The 26,400-nt window shown below is 36.2% G+C and overlaps 1 protein-coding gene across 1 annotated transcript; it reads left to right on the forward strand.

Annotated features, from left to right (window-relative positions):
• LOC137391265 (ribonuclease Z, mitochondrial-like) lies at positions 1 to 25,924 on the forward strand. Its single transcript, XM_068077681.1, has 18 exons — positions 1 to 218; positions 296 to 409; positions 828 to 878; positions 2,317 to 2,455; positions 7,227 to 7,403; positions 9,720 to 9,778; positions 10,424 to 10,536; positions 11,656 to 11,738; positions 14,077 to 14,229; positions 14,311 to 14,457; positions 14,540 to 14,616; positions 14,988 to 15,191; positions 16,081 to 16,222; positions 21,781 to 21,920; positions 23,166 to 23,286; positions 23,724 to 23,832; positions 24,043 to 24,272; positions 25,094 to 25,924. Exons 1-18 carry the CDS (start codon positions 13 to 15, stop codon positions 25,370 to 25,372), a joined length of 2,544 nt encoding a protein of 847 aa, XP_067933782.1. The 5' UTR covers positions 1 to 12; the 3' UTR covers positions 25,373 to 25,924.
• The last annotated feature ends 476 nt before the right edge of the window (positions 25,925 to 26,400 follow it).

Below are 26,400 nucleotides of genomic sequence, written 5' to 3' on the forward strand. Positions count from 1 at the left end.
ATAAAATTATGAATGGACTGTGCAATCATTTTCCAACGCTGCACTTGTTGGAAAAGTTTCAAACTTGTAAGCCAAATTTTGTGCGTTAACTCACGTAAAAAAGTATCCAGCATGGCAACTGATAGTGGTAGCTTTGACCACAGCGCAGGTCGCCAAAAATTAGTCGAGCATTTCAACGCTATAAGGAACAACATGTCAGCAACCAAGAAACGAAAACTGTAAGTGTGATAGGTTTAAATGCCATGAAACTTGGTGTTGTTATGTGCATAAGATATCATAAGAAGTTTGCTTGTAGATTGAAGGAAGGTAAAAGAGAAAGACTTGCCAACAGTGTACTGCAATTTAAAGTAATCTCAACGGGCTACAACAATTCATGTAAATCTGTTATCTTGCAGACAGAGTTTCTTTCGTAAGTTTTTACGATATAGATTTCGTGAAAGTTTTTGAAAGCTATATTATATGTCTAATTTAGGGTGTTATTTTTTCACTATAATTTGGCTACTAACTAGCATAAATTTTAGTAAAGTCGTTGAATTGGTTAAAAATGCATAATATCGTTTTATATAGCGCACTTTAAAGCCTTCACAAGTTATTTATGTGAAATCCCTTTTCTACGCATGATGCAGAAAAGCTGCAAATTCAGCTGAGACCATATAATTGTCAAATTTTTTTGTATCGAGTTGATTTATTGTGCAGATGTTGTTAGTTGTTTCCAACATTGTTGGCAGTATAATCACGTTTTAGATAGCAAATGTTTGGTCAATGTGCGCTGTCATACTTTCAGGCGCTGTCCATGCTTACATGTATATTGCTGCTGTGGATTGTAGGTACATGTTTAACTGTGGGGATGGTATTCTGAGGCAATGCGGTGACAACAAGTAAGTGTGATATATAGTCAAACTATAGATCAACTGCCTCAACATAAGATTTGGCTAACGCGGTACAAAGTTCAGGCTAATATTTCACTCCTACGATCAATTTAATTTTCAGTGAACAACATAATTTCAAATTTCTGGAAACAGAAATTTTATTAATAAAACTGGAGAAGATGATGAAAATTTTTGAAAAAAAACCAAGTTATAACGATAGTCAAAATTAAATAATTTTAATTGGTTTTAACACCACTTGGAAGTTCGATTAAATTACACTACATATTTCTATCACCACCTCTACGTTCAAATCTACATATCACCGAGCATACTTTTCGCATATTATAGTGTAAACAATGATAACCTCTTTTTATTGATTGTTTATAGATTTAGTTTTTGCATATAATATGATTTTTTATATTTACCCTTTATACATGGTTTTATATGATGTATTTGTTATAATTGTGTGTGTAATTATAATTCTTTAGTATTTACTAAAGAGTTAAACAACAAGAATAAAAGTGATAAAATATATAGGCTGAGTTAGTTTAAAACTAGTCTAAGTTAGTGTCAGTTATGCCTCACATCTCACTATTTCTACCTCCAAACCACTGCCAAGCCTACACTTCCATTAGCGTTTTCAAGTGCAGTCACAAAACTTTCTCTTTATTTTTGCTTGACTAATTTAGTTTTTGTATTTAATTTTTATACACGGTTTTATATAATAGCTTGTTTTGTTGCTGCTTGTAATTACTTGAAATATATATTATAGTTATCAGAGGTTTTGGAGCTGTGGGATAGATTAATCAAATTTCAGTATTTTATGTGCATATGTTGAGGTTTGACTGTAACTGCATATGTTGAGGTTTGACTGTAACTGCATATGTTTAGGTTTGACTGTAACTGCATATGTTGAGGTTTGACTGTAACTGCATATGTTTAGGTTTGACTGTAACTGCATATGTTGAGGTTGCACTGTACCTGCATATGTTTAGGTTTGACTGTAACTGCATGTTTAGGTTTGACTGTAACTGCATATGTTTAGGTTTGACTGTAACTGCGTATGTTTAGGTTTGACTAACTGCGTGTGTTTAGGTTTGACTGTAACTGCATATGTTTAGGTTTGGCTGTAACTGCATATGTTGAAGTTTGACTGTAACTGCATATGTCGAGGTTTAACTGTAACTGCATTTGTTGAAGTTTGACTGTAACTGCATATGCTAAATTTAACGTATTACTGCATTTTCATATAAAGCAAATACTAGAACAGAACAATTTAGCTTTGTATGTAGATGGTTGGCTGTATTTAAAAGATTCAAATGAAGCATATTTATTTTAAAAGCTGTATAAAACTGGAAAGAAGCATACTAATGTTTGGTGCCCCTTTGCATTTATCGGGCTCACTGTGCAGAGGTTAAGAGGTCATTCGTAAGTTGGTTGGCTGTAGTGGAAGCTGGACCAAGTTGGAGCACATATTTGTCACTCAGATGTCTTACAAAAACCTGGCCGGTACGTTAGAGCTCTCCATGGGCCTTGCCGATCCTTCTAGCATCTCACATCTAAACATTCATGGCCTCGGATCGCTGGTGAGCCAAATTCTGTACGCACGATGAGGGTAGATATTGTAATTGTGAACTATTTTGTTTGCAGTAGCCAGTGCACATGTTTTAAAGAGAACTATTAGCTAGCGAGCAGTCTATATGGGAATTGTTTGGTTCAGAGTCTATATTACATGTAGATATTACAAGTTGTTGACTTCTAATATGGTGTGAAGCTAATGTGAGGTTACAAAGTGGGAGTCAGTCTTACCCACTCTTCATATGTAATTTTAACACAAGTCATATGCATGTATGTTTAGCTGCGCACTGTTAGCAGTTTATGAACTAGTACCCTCGCAATCCAGAGAGCTGTTAGAGATCGTCAAGTGTGCCGGTAAAACACACGGAGAGCAACTTGCTGCATAATTATTCTGAAATGTCAGAAGGCGGTCAGTTGGTGCAGGTGTTAGCGGGCTGGTGTGTCAAGCCGAAGGTTGCAAGTTTACATCCTGTCGGGTGCAACCTTTTTCAAAACCTCTAAACATTTTTTTAACTGAATGGACAGGGCTCATGTTATAGTGAAGCTTGCTAATTTGTTATACAGTAATCAAACTCCCCAGAGGTACGTTCTAGACAGTCCCACGAAATATGAATTTAATGTATGAGCCATATTTTTATTGCTTCAGAAAATTGCTCTCAAAACTTTCACAATTGTTATACATGAAGTAGGCCCTACATGTCCTTGTACAGACAACATACTTGGGTAGTATATTATATATACAATATTAAAATCCATAAGAGGTTAAGGAGAACCGAACCGCGAAGCCTGATTTGTGTGAGAATCAAAGAGGTAAAGTCAATGATAAATTATCCAATCAGTGCCAAGATAGCAGAATGGTGGAAAGCACACTTATTTATGGTTCTCTGTCGATAAAGGATACAGGATAGTCAAATTTTATTTAATAGCTGAAAAGTGGTGTCGAGCTATTGTTGAAAGAGATTCCGTTTTTCTCGCTGACATCGATCAACTCTTTGACAGGTGACTTTGATGTGATTAGACTGTGTACCCCACCTTGCTCGCTTAGCTTTGTGCACATTGCATGAGAGTTTCCTATACAATAAGTAGATGAATTGAAGTTTTCTTGATTGACTTTCAGTTTATATTTCAACATGAGTCACGGTATTTTTAGCCAGAGAATAAACTTATGCTTGCGTATAGACATGGGCCAGTCTGAATATTCATTCTTGTGATTAACTGGGTTCGTTGTGATAAGGAAGTCACATGTTTGTAGATATGAGAGGGGGATAAATGTCACAATATATATCGTAAAACCTCTAAATGAGCGCCACCTTTATTTGAATGCCACCTCTAATTGAACGCCACCTCCATTTGACCACCACTTTGACAATTTTTGATCTTTACGAACCCATGATATCAATTGATCAGTAGAAAAGTGTCCACAAAATCATATTAGTAATGAATCGTTTACATCAATAACAATTAATTCTCTCATTGTCCAACTCCAAAGCTTTCGGTTTTTTTTTAATTAAAACTTCAAATGCAACACCATAAAAATAATTAATAACTGTCCCAGGCTAATAGTAGTTTTTTGTTTAACGCAAATTGTTACTTCGAAGTACATGTATATATAAAAATGGTTTACATTTACAATGGTAGATGGACAACCAGTTTTAGGCTAAAGGTTGCGTTTGTCGAGCAAAACTTTTACGCATTGCATTTGGGCTAAATGCACCACATAAAGCTATTGCTCTACCAAAAAATTGTTTATCGACTAATCTACCAACTCTAAATCTATCGACTTATCTAATATCGACTAGTTCTGCTGTGCAGAAAAAGAGTCGAGGTGAGAAGACATTGCGGAAGGTATTGGACAACCAGAAGATGTTCGTTCCATCGAAAGCAACAATCAGAACACAGCTATCCTAGCAAACGATGCAAATATTTTTGTTTTAGAAACGTCATTTTTTGTTTCTGCATGTAATATAAGTATAGTTCATTTACGTTACTTGTTCACGAATACTTGTATATATATGTGTTTGTAGCATTTGATCGATTATAATTATATAACTTTAAAATTTGCAGATTTATAGCATATTGTTTAATAGCACCCTTGCAGTTATCTTAACATGGCTTATAACGAACGACGCTCACAGCTCTTCTTCTATTGCACATAAAAAGCCAGTTCTGGCTACAAACTTTAGCCAGAACATATCGATGAGTGCAATGCAACATTGTTAAATATAGATATAAAACAGAAATGTGTCTTCAAACTTAAAATGGAATAAACATTGAAAGCTCGAACAAATTACAAAGCAGGACACAGGCTATAATATCAAGGTGGTTAATTGCAAGCAATAGATATCAACTGGTAGAGATATTTCTCGGTTTCTCGATGCATATTTACGAGGGTCAGTCAATAAGTAGTGAGAATTTTGTCATAACATTTTATTACAATAAGATATAGCTACAATTTTTTGTTCACTTTTCAACATAATCCCCTTCTTTTTCTATGCACTTGTTCCACCTTTCTGGAAGTTTCTCAATTCCTGTCGAATAAAATTCTGGCCGTTGGGCTCTAAACCATTCGCGCACAGCTTCCATGACGGCTGCATCAGTAGTGAAGTGCTTGCCTCTCATGTGGTTCTTTAATGGTCCAAAAATATGAAAATTGCTTGGTGCTAGATCTAAACCATAAAGAGGGTATACTAACACCTCCCAGCCCAGTTCCTCAATTTTGGCCACTGTACGGGCAGCAGTATGTGGGCGGGCATTGTTCTGGTGGAACACGACATCTCTATTCTGGAGGCCTCTTCTCTTGTTCCTTATGTCTTGCTTCACCACAGCCAGGAGCTCACAGTAGTTTTTAGAGTTAACAGTGTTACCTTAGCTCTTGAAATCCCAAGTTATAGGATCCTTTCTATCCCAGAATACTGTGAGCATTACTTTCCGTATCATTCTCTGGGATTTGAACTTCTTCTTTACAGGAGAGATTGTCTTCTCGCCCATTCTTGAATTTATCAATCCACCAATAGCAGCTTGTTTGTGACATACAGCTTTCCCCATATTGTTGTTTCTTTGTTCTGTGTATGACTCTTGTTTTCACACCTTCAGCTCTTAAAAATCTTATAACAGCTCTTTGCTCTATGAGTGAGCACGTTTTCAGCTTGGCGGCCATTTTGAATATAATTAATATCAAATAGTTGAATCACTAAAATGATGACTTTTTGGGTAAGGGATGAGAACTCTCATTTATAAAAGTCTAGAAAATACTAAATTGCTAAATAAAATAGAACAAAAGTTATGACCAAATTCCCACTACTTATTGACTGACCCTCGTATTAAGAGATATTTGACCAGTTGGAGGTATGTTAGCAGATTTATTGCATCTAAAAGGTTTAATATCAGTTCCACCGGAAAGAGGGGGCAAAATATAGGCGACATTCACTTCGCCTGTAAGAGGGCTAAATTTATCTTCCCAAGATTCCGACAAGTCATTTGAAAAATACAATGCCAGCCTCTATTTGAACGCCACCGCCAATTGACCACTACTGTAGAGGAAGGGTTGAAGAATAGAGCGCCATGGCGTTCAATTAGAGGTTTTACGGTAATTTAAAACCTCTACGAGACTGACAATGTATTGCTATGCGTATTCAACTTAAGGTACCCAAAAACCTGCGAAATCGTCAGATTACCATTTTTACTTAATCTATCGGCTAGTTGAACCTTTTTATATAACCTACTTGGTTTTCCAAGCGGGGTGTATCATGTACAGGTTATTGTTGCCAAGTGAATTCACTGCCAAAGGCAAATTACAGCGGCATTTAGAGTTTACTAGCAACAGTAAGCTTGGCATTGCCCGAGACTTCTCCTACTTTTAATTAAAGAACTTGCAGTGGGTGTTTAATAGGCTAGTTCTCAGGAACCAGCGGGAGTTTTTAACGCAAATATTTTAGTGACCTGGTGGAAGGAACGGAGGATATGTGTGGGAAGTTTGGATAAAATAAAGCCAAAAATGTAGAAACGCATAGGGTTTACACAGACTAACGGACACACGGACATACATAATGACAAAGTGCATTTTATTAATTAATGACAAAATGCAATTTATTAAGTAATATAGCAGTTTACTTATTGTATAATTGGAGATGCCCCAATTATGGTATCAATATCAGTATTGGCATCATTGTGGATCGGTATGAGCCAATATTTCTTGAATAAATCTGAAATGTTCTCCAAGTTCGCTGGTGATCATGATATAATCTTATCCACTTTACTGACAAATAAACTGAAAGTTTCCACCTCTTGGGTACAATATGGAATGAGTTCTGATACTGAAAATTCACTTCTATTCATACATATAAATAATCGCAAATGAGTATTGCATATTTTGCGTAAGTTTTCTGTAATGCTGTAATAAAAATACCAACTCTACAGCATTGAAAATCTAGATTTAGTTGGGGTTTAGTCAAGATCAGTTGATCAGTATCTGGATTGGCTCTCGTATTTTAAATTTCGCCATCTCGATTTATACTGCTTCATGAGAGCAAGGCGAGAGGGCAATTCTTGATAATTTATTAAAAAGCTGCAATGATTTGTGCAAGACTGTTTATGGTTTTAACTAATGCTATGGTCTGTCAGACTCACTTACCAGGTCTGGGTTGTTTCAGACTCATTATGCAGTAAACCTATTTACTGGAACAGGGAGCTCCATAATTTCATGATGATGTTTTAAGCTATTGGCATATCATGTTGAGGATCAGCCAAGTTACTCAGTCTATTATCGCTTCTTGTCTGCAGGCTTGTCTGATAGATTGTCCAGCTAGAACATTCGGCAAAGGCGCAGTGAAGTCGCTGGTTCAACAGCCAGCCAATCAATCATACAAGGACCGTGCACTCATAGCTGAGCCTGTGAGACTCTCTGACCAAACGAACCCAAGTAGTGATGCGATGGCAGCGTGTGCCTTTAAGTTGACTGTGAGTGTCATAATAATAATAATAAAGTTTAATAAGATAATTAAAAGTTGACTTGCAATAAAATTTACATTACAGTTGTTTGAAATCAAAAAATTCAACATGTCTTACTTGGTTGTGTTGTAGGTGCAAAATATGTGGGAATGTGATTATAAGTTCTTAAAAACTAAAAAACGAACACGAGACCGCCATAGTTTGGATTCTCTTTTCAAAACGATTCAAATGTGACGTAGTTGTGGGAGATGGTTTCTGTTTACACTTTCATGCAACCTTATTCGTCGAAATATTTTCACAAATATACTTCGCGCATTCAATAAACCCATTTCTATTGTTCTTACGCGTCTGTTTTATCGTCATTGTAATTCTGTCACTTTTAGCAGTGATATGTTATAACTTGCCGTAAAAATTCATTTAACTTTTTAACCTTACCTCGAAGGAGTACATATCATTGTCTGATAATCATGACGAGCCTGTTGGTCACCTGTAATAATCGAAAAGTGCTGCAGAAACGGTTTGCGAAGTATTGGGTCACATGATCAGATTGCGACTTGACGGTTAGATCAAGCCGAAACAAAACTGTTAAATAGCGAGCATCTATATTTGATACGGGGTCTTCGGTAAAACCTGAAGTGTTTGTCATAAACTAGTGTTACGAAAAGTTTTATATTGAGCTTTGTATTGGCCTTTCAATTTACGTGAGAACATCACGTGACAAGACAATAACCAAACTGTCATGACTGCGTCAGAGAAATAAAGAGATTCCAATCTACGGCGGCTTTTCGTTTTTGAGCTTTTAAGAGTTTGTAATCATATTTCCACATATTTGGCACCTACAACACAACAGAGTAAGACATGGTAAATCTTTTGATACCAAATAACTGTAATGTGAATTTTGTTGCGAGTCAACCTTTAAGTTATTCATTGGCGTGCATGTTCATGCCTTGACTAGGTATGATATTTGTTCAGGAATGCTCATTCATAGAGTTGTCTGCTCTTATCTACAAATGTGCAGTTTCCCAAGTTGTGACTTGCTTATCATCGACATTTCTAAATCTTCTCAAGCTAAATCTAGCCTCTGTCTGATTGCCATGAAAATCTTTCAACAAACTTGTTGCGAATACAGTCGACAGCTAGTTGCCCCTACAATGTAATCCTCCTTTTTCGTAAATTCTACTGAACTTGAAAAATTTATGTAAAGTTTTTTGCACCTTATACATAAAAAATTCCATATAACATAAAGCGTCAAGTCAGTGCAAGTTCTCCAATTTGATTTGAACAATGAGAGTTCCATAGTCAGCCGTAAAAGTAGCGTTTTTTCTCTTGTCACACTCGTGGGAGTAAATGATGATTAATAAAATAAGTAATGGCTTCTGTCATGTAGTTACGACGTGTTGTCATGTTGTCATGACGATGCTTGGTAGTGTTCTCTAGTAGAGAAACACACCGCCAGGACTACTTTTTTATAAGCTACCTTGGGTGGTCCTTACACTTATCAAGGACTTCTTCTGGAACTGTCAGATTACCCGAAGGAATGCATTTTGCAACACATCCAGTCTGACAGGGCCAAGTAAAATGATGAGTAGAGGGTATCTATTATATTTGTTTAACTTCATTTTAGACACGCTTTTGTCTAAGCATAGAGGCACATAAGCATAGAGTTTGCTATGAAAAAAGTGACAATAATTGATAAGTATCGACATGAAAGGCATGCACTCCCCTTAACATAAATTACTGTGATCGCTTTCACTAACCGAGTGAAAGTGAAAAAGAAAAAGAAAACATTTATCAATACAAACCAATAATATCGCAGTTACTGAACAGTCATTAAATTAAATAGTCAAGTCTTGCTGTTTTTATTTTGGCAGGCCATTGGGGTGAGTTTGGGAGCCCTTGGAACTGATTAGGCAATTTACATGTATTTTACGCTTCGTATAGTGTAAAATTCCTATAACGTAACATAGAGTGGACCGTTTACGTTTCAGGAGTGTTTACTGTATCAGTAAACCAATTAGTGTCCGTAATATTTGTCATGTGGTTGAAAATCAGTCAGGCGAGACAAATTCTAGAACAGATATTCTGAATATGAGTTCAATATATAAATAAAATAAGTCCAAAGCTTTTCATGACTAGATAGATTTCTGACGAATGTTATTTACACTCTACTGAAAATAGAACATACCAGTATTGTTTGCAGGTCTGTTGTTCTGTTGTGTTTTCTTTCAATAGGGTTCTCTCGCTGATAAATTTGTCATTGATGGTTTGTGTGTGAGGCTGTCATGTTAACTATCAAGTCTTGTATGTTATTAATAATTCTTTTAGTTCCCAGCTCCCAAGAGGAAAGTGAATACAAAAAATTTGATGAAATACTGTGTTAAGCCGTGAGTTGTCTTCCCTTGTCTAAATTTTCTGTCATACAAACTAAGCACTCCTTTTTCTGTTTGTGAGATTGTGCAGCTTATTTTCCTTTCGACTCTAGTCATTTATGGTATATCAAAGTGAATTGTCTAATCTATTATCTTGGATGGTCACTTTTCAATACCACATTGTTTTGTTTTTCGTAGTCCTGCATTAATTGTTGAGTCTTGGAGGCACAAACGATGAGTTGCTTACCAACTTGCAGTCTTAATATTTCATTGTCCGTGTCAGCCAATTACTGATTAGCAAAAATGGAATATTAGATCATGTGGTTATGTGTTCTTGTTCTTGTTTGGTCGGCAACTACTACAGCTGTTGAATGATGATAGTCATATTTTTTTCATTAATGAAGAAAGACTGTACAATAATAATGATTAAATCAAAGTGGTGCTAGAGATCTTCTGATTCACTCCAGTAATTTTTATAAATGTGCCTATAAATGATGTTTTGAACATTAGGATGTGTCTGGATGAGGAATGCAACCAATTCTAGCTACAAAAATAAGAATGTCAAGGCCATTCCCAAAAAAAGTAGCTCAAGTCTGTGAAAAGATAAAAACATGTGAAAACATGACTCGTTGAATTACTCCCCTTTCTTTTTCTCTTTAGTGGTCCTTGGTTGAAGCAATTGATAGATACTAATGGGTCTGTAGAAGTCAGTGGGAAGACAATTACAGCAGATATGGTTCTTGACGAGCAGAGGAAAAGCCAGAGTGCTTTGGGTAAGGGAGCACAACTTGTATACCTGCATAACTCTTTAAAGACTGCATCATTGCAACTGATGTTCTTGATTTGTGGAAATACGCAGTTTCATTTTAGGTTAAAATCAATGGCTTTTAGAATAATTTAATTTACTATACAGTTGCTATTTTTTAAAATCCCGGATTTTTACTCAGCCTCTTCTATGAGTTCTGAATATTACTAGACTAATTGACATCTTGTTAACCTTCAACTTGATATATGAATTATTTTACTATAAACTTTTTTTTAAGTATTTAACTCAACTTCTGAAGTCATTTCCAGCATATGACATCCGAATTGTCTCACAAAAATCACAGTTTTTTTCATCAGTAGATATATAGGGGCAGTTGTATTTTACATCGTTTGGTTTTACTGTGTTCAAGTAATATTACTCTGTTTCATAAGCTCGAACATTTATAGGGTTAAAATTATGGATCTCAAGAAGGCCTAGACGAGTGCTAGTAGTGACATAAGGCAACACTTGCCGTAGCATTAAATCAGTTAGAAAAACAAAATCTAACATTTTAGGATCAATTCTTTAAAAAATCTACAAAGCCATCTAGTAGTTACCAAGAGAATTTTAGTAAAAGTGATGTGAAAAACAGGAAACCTGAAACAAGTGCAAATGGAGAAACAGGATGTGATAATTTAATATGAATTTTAAAAATATCAAATTTGAATCACAAAAATATATAGTTATTTTAATTTGAAGATTGCCTAGTGTAAGTTAGCATTCCTTTATATATCCATCACTGTCTAACTAAGTTCTGTTCATCCTCTCTTTTGTCAACACTGCACCTTGTTTCACCCATCTTTAAAATAAATGCAGTTTACTAACTAAAACATGTTTTTCTTAGTTGCCACTATATCAGTTTAGTTGCTTGTATATAATCTAGTGTTTTACAGCTAGTTTTTATTCTGTTATTGCTAGCATAATCATCTCGTCATGCTCGATTGATGCAAAAGTATAGGAACAAACATCAGTTTAAAAACCAACACTTGCATCTCCAGATTATAAGCATAATGAATCTGTTTTGTGCCTAATTATGAGGTTTAGGAAGAATTGATTACCCGGATAAGTTGAAGCTCATTTGTTGTAGTCATAGATTGTCCATCGGTCAACCACCTGCCAGGCCTGTCAGAGCACAGAGACCGACTCAGTAAGATAAGCGAAGGCGACAGTGTATGTACCCTTTTTGCTATCAATATTAAAAATACTCATTATGTTGTAAGGGACGCTTTTGGATTCCATGTGTACCCCTAGGTTTGTCATGGAAATAGGTTCAGGTACTATCCAAACACTTGTCATGTTGATATTATTGTGGTGCTAGTGGATTTATCAAGCTTAACGTGATTACGATATTAGCAATTCGGTGCAGAAGTATTCGATACATAAAAATGGGGGCTATTCAAGTCTATATTAGAATTTTGTTGTTTGTGAAAATCTAATATATGAAAGAAATTGTTCGGCGTAGTCACAAAATATGTGGTTGAAATGATGAAAGTTTGCAGGAAACAAAAATTTCACGCGATGAAATTAATAATGTAAACGCTTCCCTGGCATAAGGAGAGGGATATCTGTTGACATTCCGGTTGTGTTTCTGTAGCAGTGGGTGAAATGAGATACTTATAGCTACAGCGATGGTAATAATCAACAACAGGCTGGAAATTCATGTCAGCTGATATTATTCGTTTACCCTTTTGGAGTCTATTAAAATATTCATGAATGGATGAATTATTGTTTTCATAGTATCTGAACGGTGTCATTGACATTTTTATTAGATTATTTTGGGTACGTGAATGGAATCGAGAAATGCTATAGTCTCCCAAAGATTAATAGTATTTTAAGTTCTCTGCGCCTTAGAGGAGCTATAGATTTTGTTTTATGCACATTTAGTGTCGGTTCATCTCAAGCTCTTCAAATCATTAAAATCAGTTTTTCTTAGTCTCTTTTGAAGACTGTGTGACTGGTTCAAAATGGTTCGACACAATTCATTCGTGAGGAGACAAGTTTACTTTTATCAAAAGTGATTTTCGTATCGACAAGTTTTTTATGAGCCAAGTTATATTTTTTTAAGTTTTTTACATATTTCAAAAGCGGTTAATGTAAAGTTGCTTATTTTAGCTGCCCTAAAAATATGGAAACATAATCTGTCATGTTTGTCATTATATATGTCATCATATGAAGTATTGCTTCATCGGATACTAAAATGCGTAATCATCAGTATTTCAACAGCGTATTGCTTGCAGAGTAGCACAGAAGAGGCAAACCTTTAATTTGCTTTTTTATAAATCTAACCATGAAAAAGTTACTATTATATAATATATTATGTATTTATTATATATATATATATATATATATCTCCCTTAGCACTATTAATTCAAAATATCTATAAAACAGCTTCAATGTTTTTACCTGTGCAAACATCATTAAAAGAATCTTGAAATTCTGAAGTATTTTATCTTGGTTCGAATGAGTGTTGTCTGCCCATTTACAACATTTTTATCCAAAAAACAGAGAAAGCTATAGTTATGCAATAATGGTCAACTACATTTAACCAATCAACTGTTCTCTTGTTGAGTGTTGGTTAAGTAGCCTTGTTGCACTAATTTCATTTTTTCCAGATTACATCTTTAGCTAAACGTCGCTCATAAATTTTGCAATCCTGGCTTTTGTGGCTTAAATTAACTCGGAGACTAGTTGGCCTTTGGAGTCATTTTCATTAGACCTAGTAGTCTGGCAGTTCGGTGTGCTGCGAAAGAACGTCAAGTGTATCAATAAAGCACAGAGAATAAGTGTGTGCACAATGATTCTGAGTTTAAGATGAAAGAATAGCGAAGGGGTAGTTCAGGGCGGATCCCCATATGGTGCAATTTTTTGTCTTTACCTCCAACCATAACTTCACACACATGGACTGACATGGCTACTATTATAGTAAAGAGTTAGAATCTATGATACTGGTAGCAATCTCTAAAACACAAATGACAGCTTTTTTGCCGCAGAAACCATGTGTGACTGGTAGATTTTTAAAAACGAAAAATGCAGCCGGTCAGAGGAAACACCTTAATTTACTGAGACACAATATTTATCTGTGTAAGCTTTTTAAAAGGTAAAGTTCAACTGAGTGAATAGCAATTTAATAGCAACTATTGGTAACTTGATAGCCTCTAGTGTTGGTATGCGGCATCATGGAGTTGTCTGCTTTAATAGTAGCTGAATTTATGCCCGGAATATTTGTATTTATTTTTTTACACATGACAAACATAATTTTCTATTTCATGACACCATCATATGTTTCAGCTTAATAACTGTTTGTTACTACAACCTATTATTCACTATCCTGACTCCTTCACAATACTATTAGATTACCATCTTTTAAAACACTTTTGTTCAATAATTCCTGATTTTTGTCTTTTCATTTTTTTTGGCATGTAATGAAAAACATCATTTTGTTGATGATTGACAATAAAGTGTTATACATATGTCTACACACAGTATGCTGCAGAGGTGTCTGTTGTAGTTTGTGGACCTCATTATCCACATGAGCCCTGACCACGTGATTCATCACCCCAAGTATCAGGAGTTTGTGTCTCTCTTTCCTTCCAGCACCGTACAGATAATGCTGCTCGAATCGAAAGAGGTCGTGAACTTGAACTATGCTTGGGATCAGCAGGTGTGTGTTTTATACTTTTCAATCTTTATGATGAAGAGTTTTGTTGCCTTGATTAGATATCTCTACTTCCTGGTGTTGCAGGTGCACTTGAATCTCATAGAACCAAATATGTTTCCTCATCTATATCCCAAGCCAGATATCTCTGCAGGAAAATCAGTAACAGAAAAAACGCAGACTGAAGTGGTGGATGGTACAGATAGTCAGGAACAAGGAGACTCCAGTCCAGAGGTTGGTGAGACATCTGTTTGATTTTAATGACTTTTGATCATTCAGGGCTTATGATAAAGAGTTTATATTAACCTTTCTGTAGATTGAAAGAGATGGTGGTGTGTATATTGCTAGGCCTGGTCTCCAGTACAACTTGGTTAAGGGACAAATGGTAACCAGGTAGGTAGGCAATTGTATTGCTTGTGTAAAGATCAATTGTCATCTAGTCTGATGTTTAGATAAGTTTAGATGTAGAAAGCTTAACATTTTCAAGACAGAGATAATTTGGGGGGTTGTTTCCCCACCTGATCCTACACCCGAGTAAACTCTGCTGTGTAGTTTCACTCTTTTTTTCTGTACTTCTGGTTCATGTATGATTATGATATTTTGGTTACTTTGTATGGTTTGCGTACATGGTGAAACTTTTGATACCAAATAACAGTACTGTAAATTTTGTTGCAAGTTCAAGGAGAGCATGCTTCCTTTGTATGTCGACAATAGATCATATCCTTTGGTAGAAAGTCGCCATGGTGTCGTACTATGTGCTTTAGGTATTGTCGACACAAGTCGACTGTAGAGTCTGGCTTAGAGTACTTCTCAGACTCTCAACGGGAGGAGGTATTAGCGGCTATAGCTAGTCGCCAGACATACACGGATAACAATGCTAGAGACTACCCTATAGTGACGATGCTTGGCACGGGAGCTGCCATGTCTTCAAGAACGAGGAATACTGCTGGTATTTTGGTGGAGCTCAGGTCAGACACCTGTTTGCAGTTGTCAGTTTTGTTCTCTGTTCATAAAATGTACACCGTAGTATATGTCTTCAAGTATTGCATGGGTTTTTATATCAAGGCTGTTGGCTATGGCCTGCAGTAATCTTAATTATTGAAATATTTATATTCTTCATGAGTTGACCTTGAAATAGTATCTGGGTTATAGCTAATTGTCTATCATCATCAGTTTTATGCAATATGTTTGTCTGCTACTATTCAGATAAAAAATGGTTTTTGTAATCCTATTAATCTACCCTAGGAAACTTATATTTCGCTAGTATTTAGTTTCGTGAGTAGTATACAAAGTAAAATTTTGCTGCAATTTAATTTCGCAGCTCTGATGAGTGCGAAAATATAGTGATGTGAAAATAAATGCAGTTGAACAAACATAACTAGATTCCTCAGATCCAGTTCACTGGTAAGAAAAAATTCTTAAATTTGGGACTAGTTTGTAATTGTAAACCACAGGTAGAATTGTGTGGGCGATATTGATTATGCAATTTCATCGCTTGCTGCCATTTGTTTCTTGGACTATCAATGACCAAAGCTATTTAATTTCGCGTTTTCGCCCGTCTGTTATGATAGTTTAGTTTCATTCATGAAATCTTCGCGAGAGCATGACTCCGCGAAAACGCGAAAGTTAGATGAAGCGAATACATAAGTGCCCTAGGGTATTATCTAGATATTGGTGTCTTCTACCATCCTATTATTGGTCTTACAACAGCCTTAAAACAGTTGCGTTCTTTGCAAAAAGACGCAAGTTTAAAATTTATTTCTAAATGTTTCAAAGTTACTGCTAAATTCTACATACCTGCAAAAAGTTCAGTTCTGTTAATAGGTTAGGTGTAACTCTCTAAATATATAATTGCAGCAAGGACAACTTTGCACTCCTCGACTGCGGCTACGGCGTCCTAAGTCAGCTGACGTCACTCTATGGCCGGGACCGCTCGGAGCATATTCTGAGGAATTTGAAGCAGATATTTATATCTCACGGGCATGCTGACCATCATGGGGTACATCTTATCTACTTAGCTCTTTTATTTTGGATACCACAGGAAATGGCTACACTCACATTCCTAGCTTATGTACCAATATTTGTCTCTTTTCCACAGTAACTCACATTCCTAGCTTATGTACCAATATTTGACTCTCATCGTCTTTCAGGTTACTGCAATAGAAAAATTTTTTAAATCTGGATATTTTTAACCTAAAACTTTGGGCCTGTGTATCAGGGGATATGTCAAAAATGCCTGTCATAACCTTTGTACCACAGGATATGTTTTGCTTAGTAATCTTAGCCTATGTACCAGGAAGTAATTCTGATTTAACACATTTAGCCTATGTACCACTTAGTCAGTGTAGATGTCCTTAATCAGTGTAGGAAGTAATTAGCTGTTAGCAGTTTCTTTGTCGACTTTTTTCTGCTCGCTGGTCTCGTCAATAACTTGTCAATTCCATTACTTAATTCCATCACTTAATTCTATTTAGTGCATATGACTCAGTCCTTTTTAGTATTTCCCTTTCAATGTTTGACATTGGTGTGACCTTGGCCTTTATTCTTTGTCCTCATTGTTTATGTAGTTCTCATTTGTCCAACAATTCTAGTCCTATCTTTGCTGGTCACACATCCTCAACTATCATTGGCCAGTTTGCCACAATAATATATTTACATTTACTGGTTATCCATTACTTGCCAATTTTCAATATGCTACGAAAAGCCCTGCAAGTATTCTGCTCCACAGTTCCCAGCATGCAATGTTCAAGGTCTCTTGAAGCATCTAGTTTTGTAAGTGGAAGTGAAAAAACTGATGCAAATGAAAAAGACCGAACACAGCAAAATTTATAAAGAGTGAAAACTGTTAGCTAGAAAACTTAGTTGAAACTTCACCTAGTGCAATTTAGAGTGTGTAATACAGTAGATCTCTGTCACCACATCTGCGTCTGAACTTATCTATCAATAGGTCTAGACTTGCTTTCGCTTGTCACCGAAGTAAAATGACACTCTTCTTATTGATTACTATTTTATTAATTATTTTATCTGATATATTTCTTATATTGCAATTGAGTTATCCTACACGTAATTACCTACAGTCGTTATAAAGTAGTTATAACTAGTTTTTTGAGCTGTATTAAATTAATAAATAGATGAAAGATGAAATAAATAAATTATAGTGTGTATTATTGTGTAAATTATAACAATGCGTAAAATTATTTTATGTATTAAATTGTATATACCCTAGTAGTAGAGCAGGAACATAAACTTATCTTACAGCCTTTTCCTTCAGAGAGTGGGCTATTCATACAAAGATGTTTTATAGTCAGAAATTTATGCTGAATTCACTTATAATGTTTCTACACCTATGTGTTTGCACATTTTTGAGCTAGAAGGCACTTTTGAAATGGGAGGGTGCAACTCCAAGTTTGCTTGGAAAACCTTACATATCAGACAAAGAAAACTATTTTATAATCTCGAAAATTAATAAATGCTTTTATTTGAGATTTGGTGAGTCAACTCTCAGCATTTTTTAATCCCTGCCAAGGATGCAGCAAGACTGCTCGTTTCACTGTCTTGATCAGTCTGTGAATGAAACCCTAGTCAGAGTGACTAAACTTCAATATGCGACAGCCAAACATTATTCAAGCAGATGGTTGATATTGGAAGAAAAGAGTATTTCATGTGAAATTTCTTAAAAAGTGCTAAGCATTGAGAACTTTGATGAGAGTTCAGACTTCTTATGTCATATGCCTGTTATAAAAAGTATTGTAACGAACTTGTTATGGAAAAAGCTGAGAAAAGACATAAGAAGAGACAGAAAGAATGTGATACATCAGAAGAGGTGAGACTACATATTTATAACTTTATAAATTCATGATGATTACTCCATGATGATGGTACTTTGGTGGGAGAAAAAGAAAACATTTTCATTTTTGTCTGCACTTTTTGGGAGCAGCAAAACTAACTCTTTGCAGTTTACATGACGTGTTATAGCCTACAATTTGGACATAAATGTATCTAGATAAATTACATGTATGATCCTTCCTTGGTTTTTTGCATATGATTACACCACATATGACCATTGTACGCTAAATATGGCACGCTGTACTATGCTGAGATGACTAATCTGAAAGTATCGCATAGCAAGGTGTATGAGGCTCTTATGAAGAAGGGGTATTTTACTTATCAATCACGACATCACTGTCCATTCAGCTCTATTGCTTGTGATCAATCTATTGAGCAAACAGTTAGAATAGACTCAAAGTCTCACGGTGGAATCATAGGGTTTACCAGGTAGTCAGTCATCGGCCTCTCAGCACTGGACTCTATCTCTCCCGAAACAAACTGCTGTACATACAGACATGAAGAAGATGCTAGTGCTTGGTGATTCGGATACAGCAACTTATGAGATGCGTGAAAAGGCATGGAAGGCTGATGAGAAAGTGAGGGAAGTCATGAAAGACTCATAACAGCAAGAATCCGTTTGTGTTTCAAACCACCAAGCTACATATAGTACATATTACCAGTGGTGCAAAAGCCTCCATAGTAAAGAAGCAGGATCTTGAAATGTCAAATGTGATAGGAGAGAAACAGCTTTCAGAGTTTGTCCAGAAGAGATTAAGCAACCAAGAGATTGATTTCAATGCATCCATCAAGTCAAACAATCTCAAAACCTTCACCACATTACCATCAGCTAAGAAAAAATCAAAAGAAAAAGTCTTAGAGTGTTCGCACAGACTGTTTGAAAATTTGTTAGTGATCAGCCAACAGCGTAACTTGGATTTGAGAAAAGTGTTGTCATTCTCTCTTGGCAACATCTGCTGGTCCCTGGCTAACTATGATGGCTCTATATTGAAGACTGCCAAGTCGGCTCTGATGGCTGCTGTTGGGAAAGATGCTGATGATCAACCATCAATCTATGTTAACCAGGATCAGCTACCAGTCTTTGATGCTGTTGTGGTTGTTGCTATGGGTGAAATTCATACCCTGAAAGCTCCTCCAACTTTTGGCATGGTTGCAAGTCAGCTTTTGCAACAGATAGTTAGTATTGCAAGCGTGTATCATACATGTCGTGTGGATTTTGTTTGTGACACATACCCTGATATCAGCATTAATGGAGGTGAGAGAAGTCGTAGAAGTGTGAAAGGAAGGCAGAAGGTTGCTGTGTTTAGTCTGAACTAATCAGTGCCAAAATGGTCTAAACTTTTAGCAGACGGATCAAACAAAAATGCCTTAGTGAAATCTTTGAAGGATACATGAGCAAGTCAACTGTGAAACAGAAACTTGATCTTGTAACAACTTTTTCTCAAGAATGCCACATGATCAGCTATGAACTTGATAGATCAATTGCTGTAAGCCAAATAGATAGTTTGGCTTCAGGCCACGAGGAGGCAGATACACGCATGTTATCACATATCGCCAAATAATGGAAGACAAACCCAGCTCAAAAGTTCTAGTCAAGTGCCAGCACACAGATGTTTTCCTAAGCTGTCTACCTCTAGCGGATGAGCTGCCATCACAGAAACTCATTTACCGCTGTGGTAAGGAGCGGTTGAGATATTTAACCATGGGCTGTCTGTCTACCGTCCTCACACTCGAACGATGGAAATCACTGCTCGGGCTCAATGCTCTACGTAGATACGACAATGTAAGCGCATTCTATTCCAAAGGGAAGATAATTTTCTTCAAGCTGCTAAAGAACAATCCTGAATTCTGTAACACACTGAAATCATTAGGAACAGATTTTGAAGTTGATGATGCAATAAGAGAATCTATTGAAACATTCATATGCAGATTATATGGTGAAGAGACAAATTCCATCAATGAAGCATGGTATAAGATCTTCTGCTAACTGTCTTGCATATCACAATCAAACCTACCACCCACACTAGATGAGTTAAATCTCCATATATCTAGAGCTGCCTATCAGGCCGCAATATGGAGAAGAGCCAAGCAAATCATCATCTATGCCCCATCCCCCTACAACATGTATGGTTTATGGAAGGTGGAGCTTAAAGCTAGATGGATGACACAACAACCAGCACCTCCTGATGTGCTCATAACATTTCATGTCGATGCAAAACTGGGTGCCAGTCTCGTCGCTGTCAGTGCAACAATACAGATCTCAAATGTACGGACATGTGCAGATGCAGCTACTGTAGCAATAGAAATAAAAAGGATGGAGATGAAAGTGAATTAGAAGGTTAGTATTTGAGTGGTATTGTAACCAGAGGTGTGCTTCATGTTTGATTAGAATACGTATGTGTCATACCGTATGAAAGACAGACTAATTGCGATTTCACTTGCATAATAAAGTATACGGTTCAACCTAATAAGCATTAATGATGAATATATGTATACTAACATATTATATACACATGGTCTAAGTCTTAAAAAATACCTTTCATTTTGTTTTGCAGATCTGTAATGATATAGGAGTTGCAGAATAACAAGGACAAACTTTAAAGGTGCTACAATATCAACCAACCAAACTGAGAACACATAATATTATATAATACAATTATAATATTATTCTAATATTTGAATAATAAATATTTTAGTGTTATCAGAATTGTTTCCAACTCAGGTTATTGCTAATTATTTAGTATTTATTGCATATTTCATTATCACATTGTTGGTAGAAGCACATAAAACACTACAGCCATTTATTTAATTAAGATAATATATTAATTATATTGCTCAAAAATGAACAATCTGAGAGGTGTAGAAACTAGATATTTGAAATCAGCTCAAAATTCTGATCTATGTGCCACTCTTATTACATAGCCCACCTTCAAAAGGAATAAATCACTTTTTGACAGCTTTTCGATGCCCTCCTGCTCTACTATAGGACACTTATGTATTCACCTCATCTAACTTTCGCGTTTTCGCGGAGTCATTCTCTCGCGAAAATTTCATGAATGAAACTAAACTATCATAACGAACGAGTGAAAACCTGAAATTAAATAGCATTGTTTATTGATAGTCCAAGAAACAAATGGCAGCAAGCGATCGAATTGCATAATCGATATCGCCCACGCAATTCTACCTGCGGTTCACAATTACAAACTAGTCCCAAATTTAAGAATTTTTCCTTACCAGTGAACTGAACCTGAGGAATCTAGTTATGTTTGTTCAACTGCATTTATTTTCACATCACTATATTTTCGCACTCATCAGAGCTGCGAAATTAAATGGCAGCGAAATTTTACTCTGTATGCTACTCACAAAACTAAATACTAGCGAAATAAAAGTGTCCTAGGGTATAAAATTATAAAATGGGTAAACTATAAGAATATTTTTTCCGATATGCAATGGATTTAACATATGAATAGCTCAGAATGAATTAATCTTGTATCTTTGACTGTATATATGTTAATACAATGTACATGAATGAATATAAATGGCACTGTTAACTTATTATCCAGTACATGAGGTTTCTTAATATACTATTGAAAATTCCAGAAGAGATAGTCCATAATAGGTAGTGGAAGTCACAGTGGGATAACATATGATGAGCTCAGCAGTGTGTGCAGGTTGCACCTCTGTGACTATTTAATCTACCAATGTTTGCAGGGCTTACTGGCCGTGCTGTGTGCGCGTAAGGCTGCTTATGAGTCGCCCCCTCCACAACTCCACATCATTTTGCCAGGGAAACTTCGTAAATGGTGTCAGCACCTTGGGCGAAACTTTGACAACTGCATGGACAACGTAAGGTGGGTGGCTAAGGCATGGCTTCTGGGGGTGCACCCCTTGTAATATCACTAATCTATTCCAAGATGAACTTGCACAAAAGTTTAGTTTATTTTATCAGGAAGTATCTGTATTTTTTATCATTTGTGATTGTTTTTGGTGTTTGAGGTGGTCTGACTGCCAGGATGTTTCAAAATTAAAACTAATAAAGCTCAATCACAGTTAAAATGCTCAGAAAAAATATACATACAAAATGACATCACTAGTAGCTATCGTTGTTATAGTTGATATCAGGTATTGTGTTCAAGTTGAAGTGTTACGCGTCTCTACTCTATTGGTCTCTTTGCAATTACAGACGTCATAATCGCACTTTCGATTGATCTGAGCATTTTAATCGCGATCAAGTTTTATCACTTTTAATCTGAAAACATTCTGGCGGTCAGATCACCTTAAACATCAAAAACAATCGCAAATGATAGAAAAATATTGATACTTTCTGACTAAATCTAAAAAAAACTGCAAGTTCATCCTTAGATAAATGTGTGAAATTACATGGGTGCAAGTTGGAAACTGAAAAGGTTACGCGTTTCCGCTACATGGCAGTTTAGTGAGTCATTCACTACATTATTTTCAAACCTCCATTATGCAAACAATTCATGGGTCACACTGACTGTGTCATAATCTCCTATCACCTAACAGCGCTGAGTTGGAGTGTTCACTTAGTGAAAAACGCCGATAGCAGAGTGTGTTTCGTGTTACCGCCGTCTTTATCCCCACACATATTGGCCTGCTGATAGTAATTTTTTAAACCGATGCACTGACTTTTATGCACTGTTATCGCAGACTGTTTTATAATGAAGTCTTTTGTTCAATATCAATAGTAAATATATAACACACTGGATCTTTGGTGTAACTTGGTTGGTCACCATCATTTTTATGCAATTTTTATTTCGTTTTTTAAAGATTAAATTTTTTTTAATTGAAAATTTTAACAACTTTCAAGTTTTTGACAAAATCAATGGGCTTGTGTAACACGCCTTGAGGCGCATAAAATGTCTCTTGAGATTCTTGATACGTCAAAAACCCTTTCCATTAATCAGATATTGAGAAAAAACTGGGTAAAGATTAAAGCCTTTACAGATAAACCATCTACATTCACGGAAATCTTAAACAAATCGGAAACAAAAAATTAATATTTTATTGTTTTACTATTGGACTTGAATTCAGAAAGGTAGTGTATCACTCACTGATTCATCTCTTTCTTTTAGAATGTTGGGATGTGATCAGCTCTGCAAGGACAGCCAAGTCATAGAAAGTTATAAATTGTCTAATGTTGAGTTGAAACAGACATTTGCAGATATTCAGGTCGCGTCTCTTGAGACAGTTCGGGTATGTTTATTGTAGGTGTGGCTCTTTCTGACTGTGCGTTGAGACAGAATCTTCTAAAAACATCTTTTCTAGCAGCAAAGAAGACACTATTTGCAAAATCGTTTTGTCAAATTTTATAGAGTTGGCTGTTTCAGTATGGTTTTGCTAAAGAAAAGTATTTTTGAGCTTTTAAAAGAGGACTAAGATCATACACCGATGCTTGTTGGTCATCCAAAACAGCACAGCGTTAGTATAATATAAGTTCTTTCAATTATCTCTGGTTTTTATTGGCTATTGGCTAAAACTATAAAAAAGTAATCTACAGAATTATCAGTCACTGCAAAACGCAGCCGACGCTTGACAGCTTGTTAATGCAAATGCTCTTAAGCAACCAATTGTGCTAAGTGACAGAATTCTAGTTTTGTGTGAAAACTTTGAGGTTTGTTCTCATTTGGCAGGTGCAGCATGCGTATGGCCTACAAAGCTTTGGCATTTGCATCAGGCACTCGGACTATAAGCTGGTTTATTCAGGAGATACAATGCCTTGTGACCGACTAGTTGAAGCAGGTACCTTATTCAGATAGATAGTCATATGCAAGTTACTAGTATTTGTGCTAACCATGAATGGATGTAAGCTAGGGGTTTTTATTCACCTTTTTATTGTATTGCTGTCTTTTCTGTCAAGTATAATAAAGCAACCAATCAACAATGCTTGAAGATAATAGCTACTTCCTGTTGGTCCCTACACAGACTGTGACACTACTGCGCTTCTTTCAGCCATGCATGCTGATTTGCTGATACACGAGGCTACATTCGCGGATTCTTTTATCAAGGATGCAGAGATGAAAACTCATTGTACAACCTCACAAGCTCTTGATGTTGCTAAAAGATCTCAGGCTAAATTCACTCTACTCACTCACTTCAGCACAAGGCATCCCCGTATGGCAGGATATTCGGTAGAGCTGCACAAGGCAGAAAATGTCGGAATCGCCTTTGACAACATGATAGTATGTACAGCAGATAAGTGCTAGCTTGAAGCTAAGGCTATTCTTGTAGGAGGCGGTAATAATCTAGGTAGCCCAACCTCTTGTCATTGTAGATATCTGTCGAATCACAAGCTATTATTGTAAGAAGAGGTATTGTTAGAGGTAATCTCAACTCCAGTAACTGCACATGTTATAACTAGTGATAACATGTAACTAGTAAATAGCAGTTTCGGCCATTTTCTGTCAAAGTGAATTGTTCCGTAGGTAAACTGACCTCTTGTCTTGGTAGATAATATGGGTTGTGGGAGCTCTGTAAAATCTCGAGTTATTTATGTCAGAACGGCTAGTTTTCAGATAGCCTGTTCACTTCAACTTTAGAATAACTTGACTCATAATTACTCGGTTTCCATGACGGTGATGATGCGGGTTTGGAGTTGTGCGCACATTTAGTTACCGCGCGATGTGTGTATCAATGGACATTTGCATGATGCGGGTTAACACCATTGCTTTGTTGAAAAAGAAAATGATTTCTAAGCCAGAAGTCATAGCGGTGCATTCGGAACTGCTGAAATCGAAATAAGAATGACTGAAGTGTGGAAAATGCTTAAAATGGAATATCTTGTGCGGGATTTTTTGTACATCATTCTCCTGCTCCATTTCCATCCTTCGCAAGCGTGAAACATTCGGTAAAAATTTGCGCGTAAAAAAAACTCACCTAATTTGCGGTTTTTGCCGTTTCCGTCTAGCTGATGACGCAAACTTATGGAGTAATCGTCTCATGGAAGAATAGCGACAATATTATCACATTACGCTTATGCTATATATCATGCTATTATTTTCAGCTGCGACCAAAGGACCTTCCGAACACTACGTTATCAAGCCTCCATGACATTCTCCGTCTCATGTATCCCCTACACGTGACCGCACAATCAGAAAGAAGCAGAACTATTGCCAATAAAAGGGAGCAGGGCATGGATCCTCTTGAAATTATCAAATCAATAAACGAGTCTGTGGAATTGGAACAAAGTTTAGTTAAGAAACGGAAACTGAGACCTGAAGAGGTCGATGCGGCTGACGGTCCTTCGCAGTCCGATAGTCAGCCACATGAATCTGTTGGCTAAATTTGTACCATTGAAGTTGACTAGTTTATTAGATTGGATTATAATTAAAACAACCGCTGCTGATATTTTTCTATTTACTATTCCCGTACATTTATATATACATGGGGCAATACTAGATTGGTATATATAACAGGATAGCCAACATTCAATTGGATGTTGGAATGTTTTTGTTATTGGACCAATCAAAAAGTATCACTGTTTTGTTTGTTTGTTTTCACTCAACTTGAAATAAATTATATACATGTACATAGTTGAACAGTCAGAAGTTTGAGTATATAAAATTAGGTAATACTAAATAATCAAACTCTTGTCAATATGACTAGGTAATTTGATTAAAAATAGTATGTTTATTGGAATTGAAAGAGTAGGTTTGGTGATTGCTTAGGGCTCTCGACATTTAGGCTCTTTGGTTTCAAATACATTTGGTACACTCAAAATGAATGTACGGTATATGTATAATCTTTAAATATGAGTTGGCACAGTAAAGTAAAGACATAATCTGCATATTGTGTATGTGAAACAGCTCTTGTTTTACATATTTCCGTTAATAGTTACTGCTTTTTGTGAATAAAAATTATTATGAAAGTTTTATCAGCCCTTTTTGGAGTGGAATGTAATGGCTCAACCTAGATGTTTCGAGGTGACGTAACTGTAGTTGTTCCATCTATACCTTGCCAACTCTCACGCATTGGGCGTGAGACTCACGCAATTGCCCCATGCCTCATGCATCTCACGCCCGTGTCACGCAATTGCCTCCTTTACCCTAGCAAACCTGTTTTTTGCCCCAATCTTCAAGTAGTAATCATATACTTACTACTAATAAACAACTATGTATAAACATATTTGCGGCATTCTCATCTATCAATAACCTCCACGGCGTGTGGTTTCCATATGGAATTATATTATCTTTTGCTGTGGTGTTTTTATATGCTATGAAAATTTACTCCACTTATCAAATCCTTGCGTTTTCATTGCTCCAAAATAGACTCTCACTTCTTTCCCCACTTCAGGGTTGGCAGGTCTGGTTC

Source organism: Watersipora subatra, chromosome 3 (assembly GCF_963576615.1).
Source record: "Watersipora subatra chromosome 3, tzWatSuba1.1, whole genome shotgun sequence".
Lineage (NCBI taxonomy): Eukaryota > Metazoa > Bryozoa > Gymnolaemata > Cheilostomatida > Watersiporidae > Watersipora > Watersipora subatra.

Excerpts from the sequence above, each read along its gene's own strand:
- LOC137391265 (XM_068077681.1), top strand. The coding sequence starts at position 13 with ATGGACTGTGCAATCATTTTCCAACGCTGCACTTGTTGGAAAAGTTTC. Across the intron at positions 10,537-11,655 it reads GAAAAGCCAGAGTGCTTTGG|TCATAGATTGTCCATCGGTC; the intron begins GTAAGGGAGCAC and ends CATTTGTTGTAG. Across the intron at positions 23,287-23,723 it reads CGTCTCTTGAGACAGTTCGG|GTGCAGCATGCGTATGGCCT; the intron begins GTATGTTTATTG and ends CTCATTTGGCAG.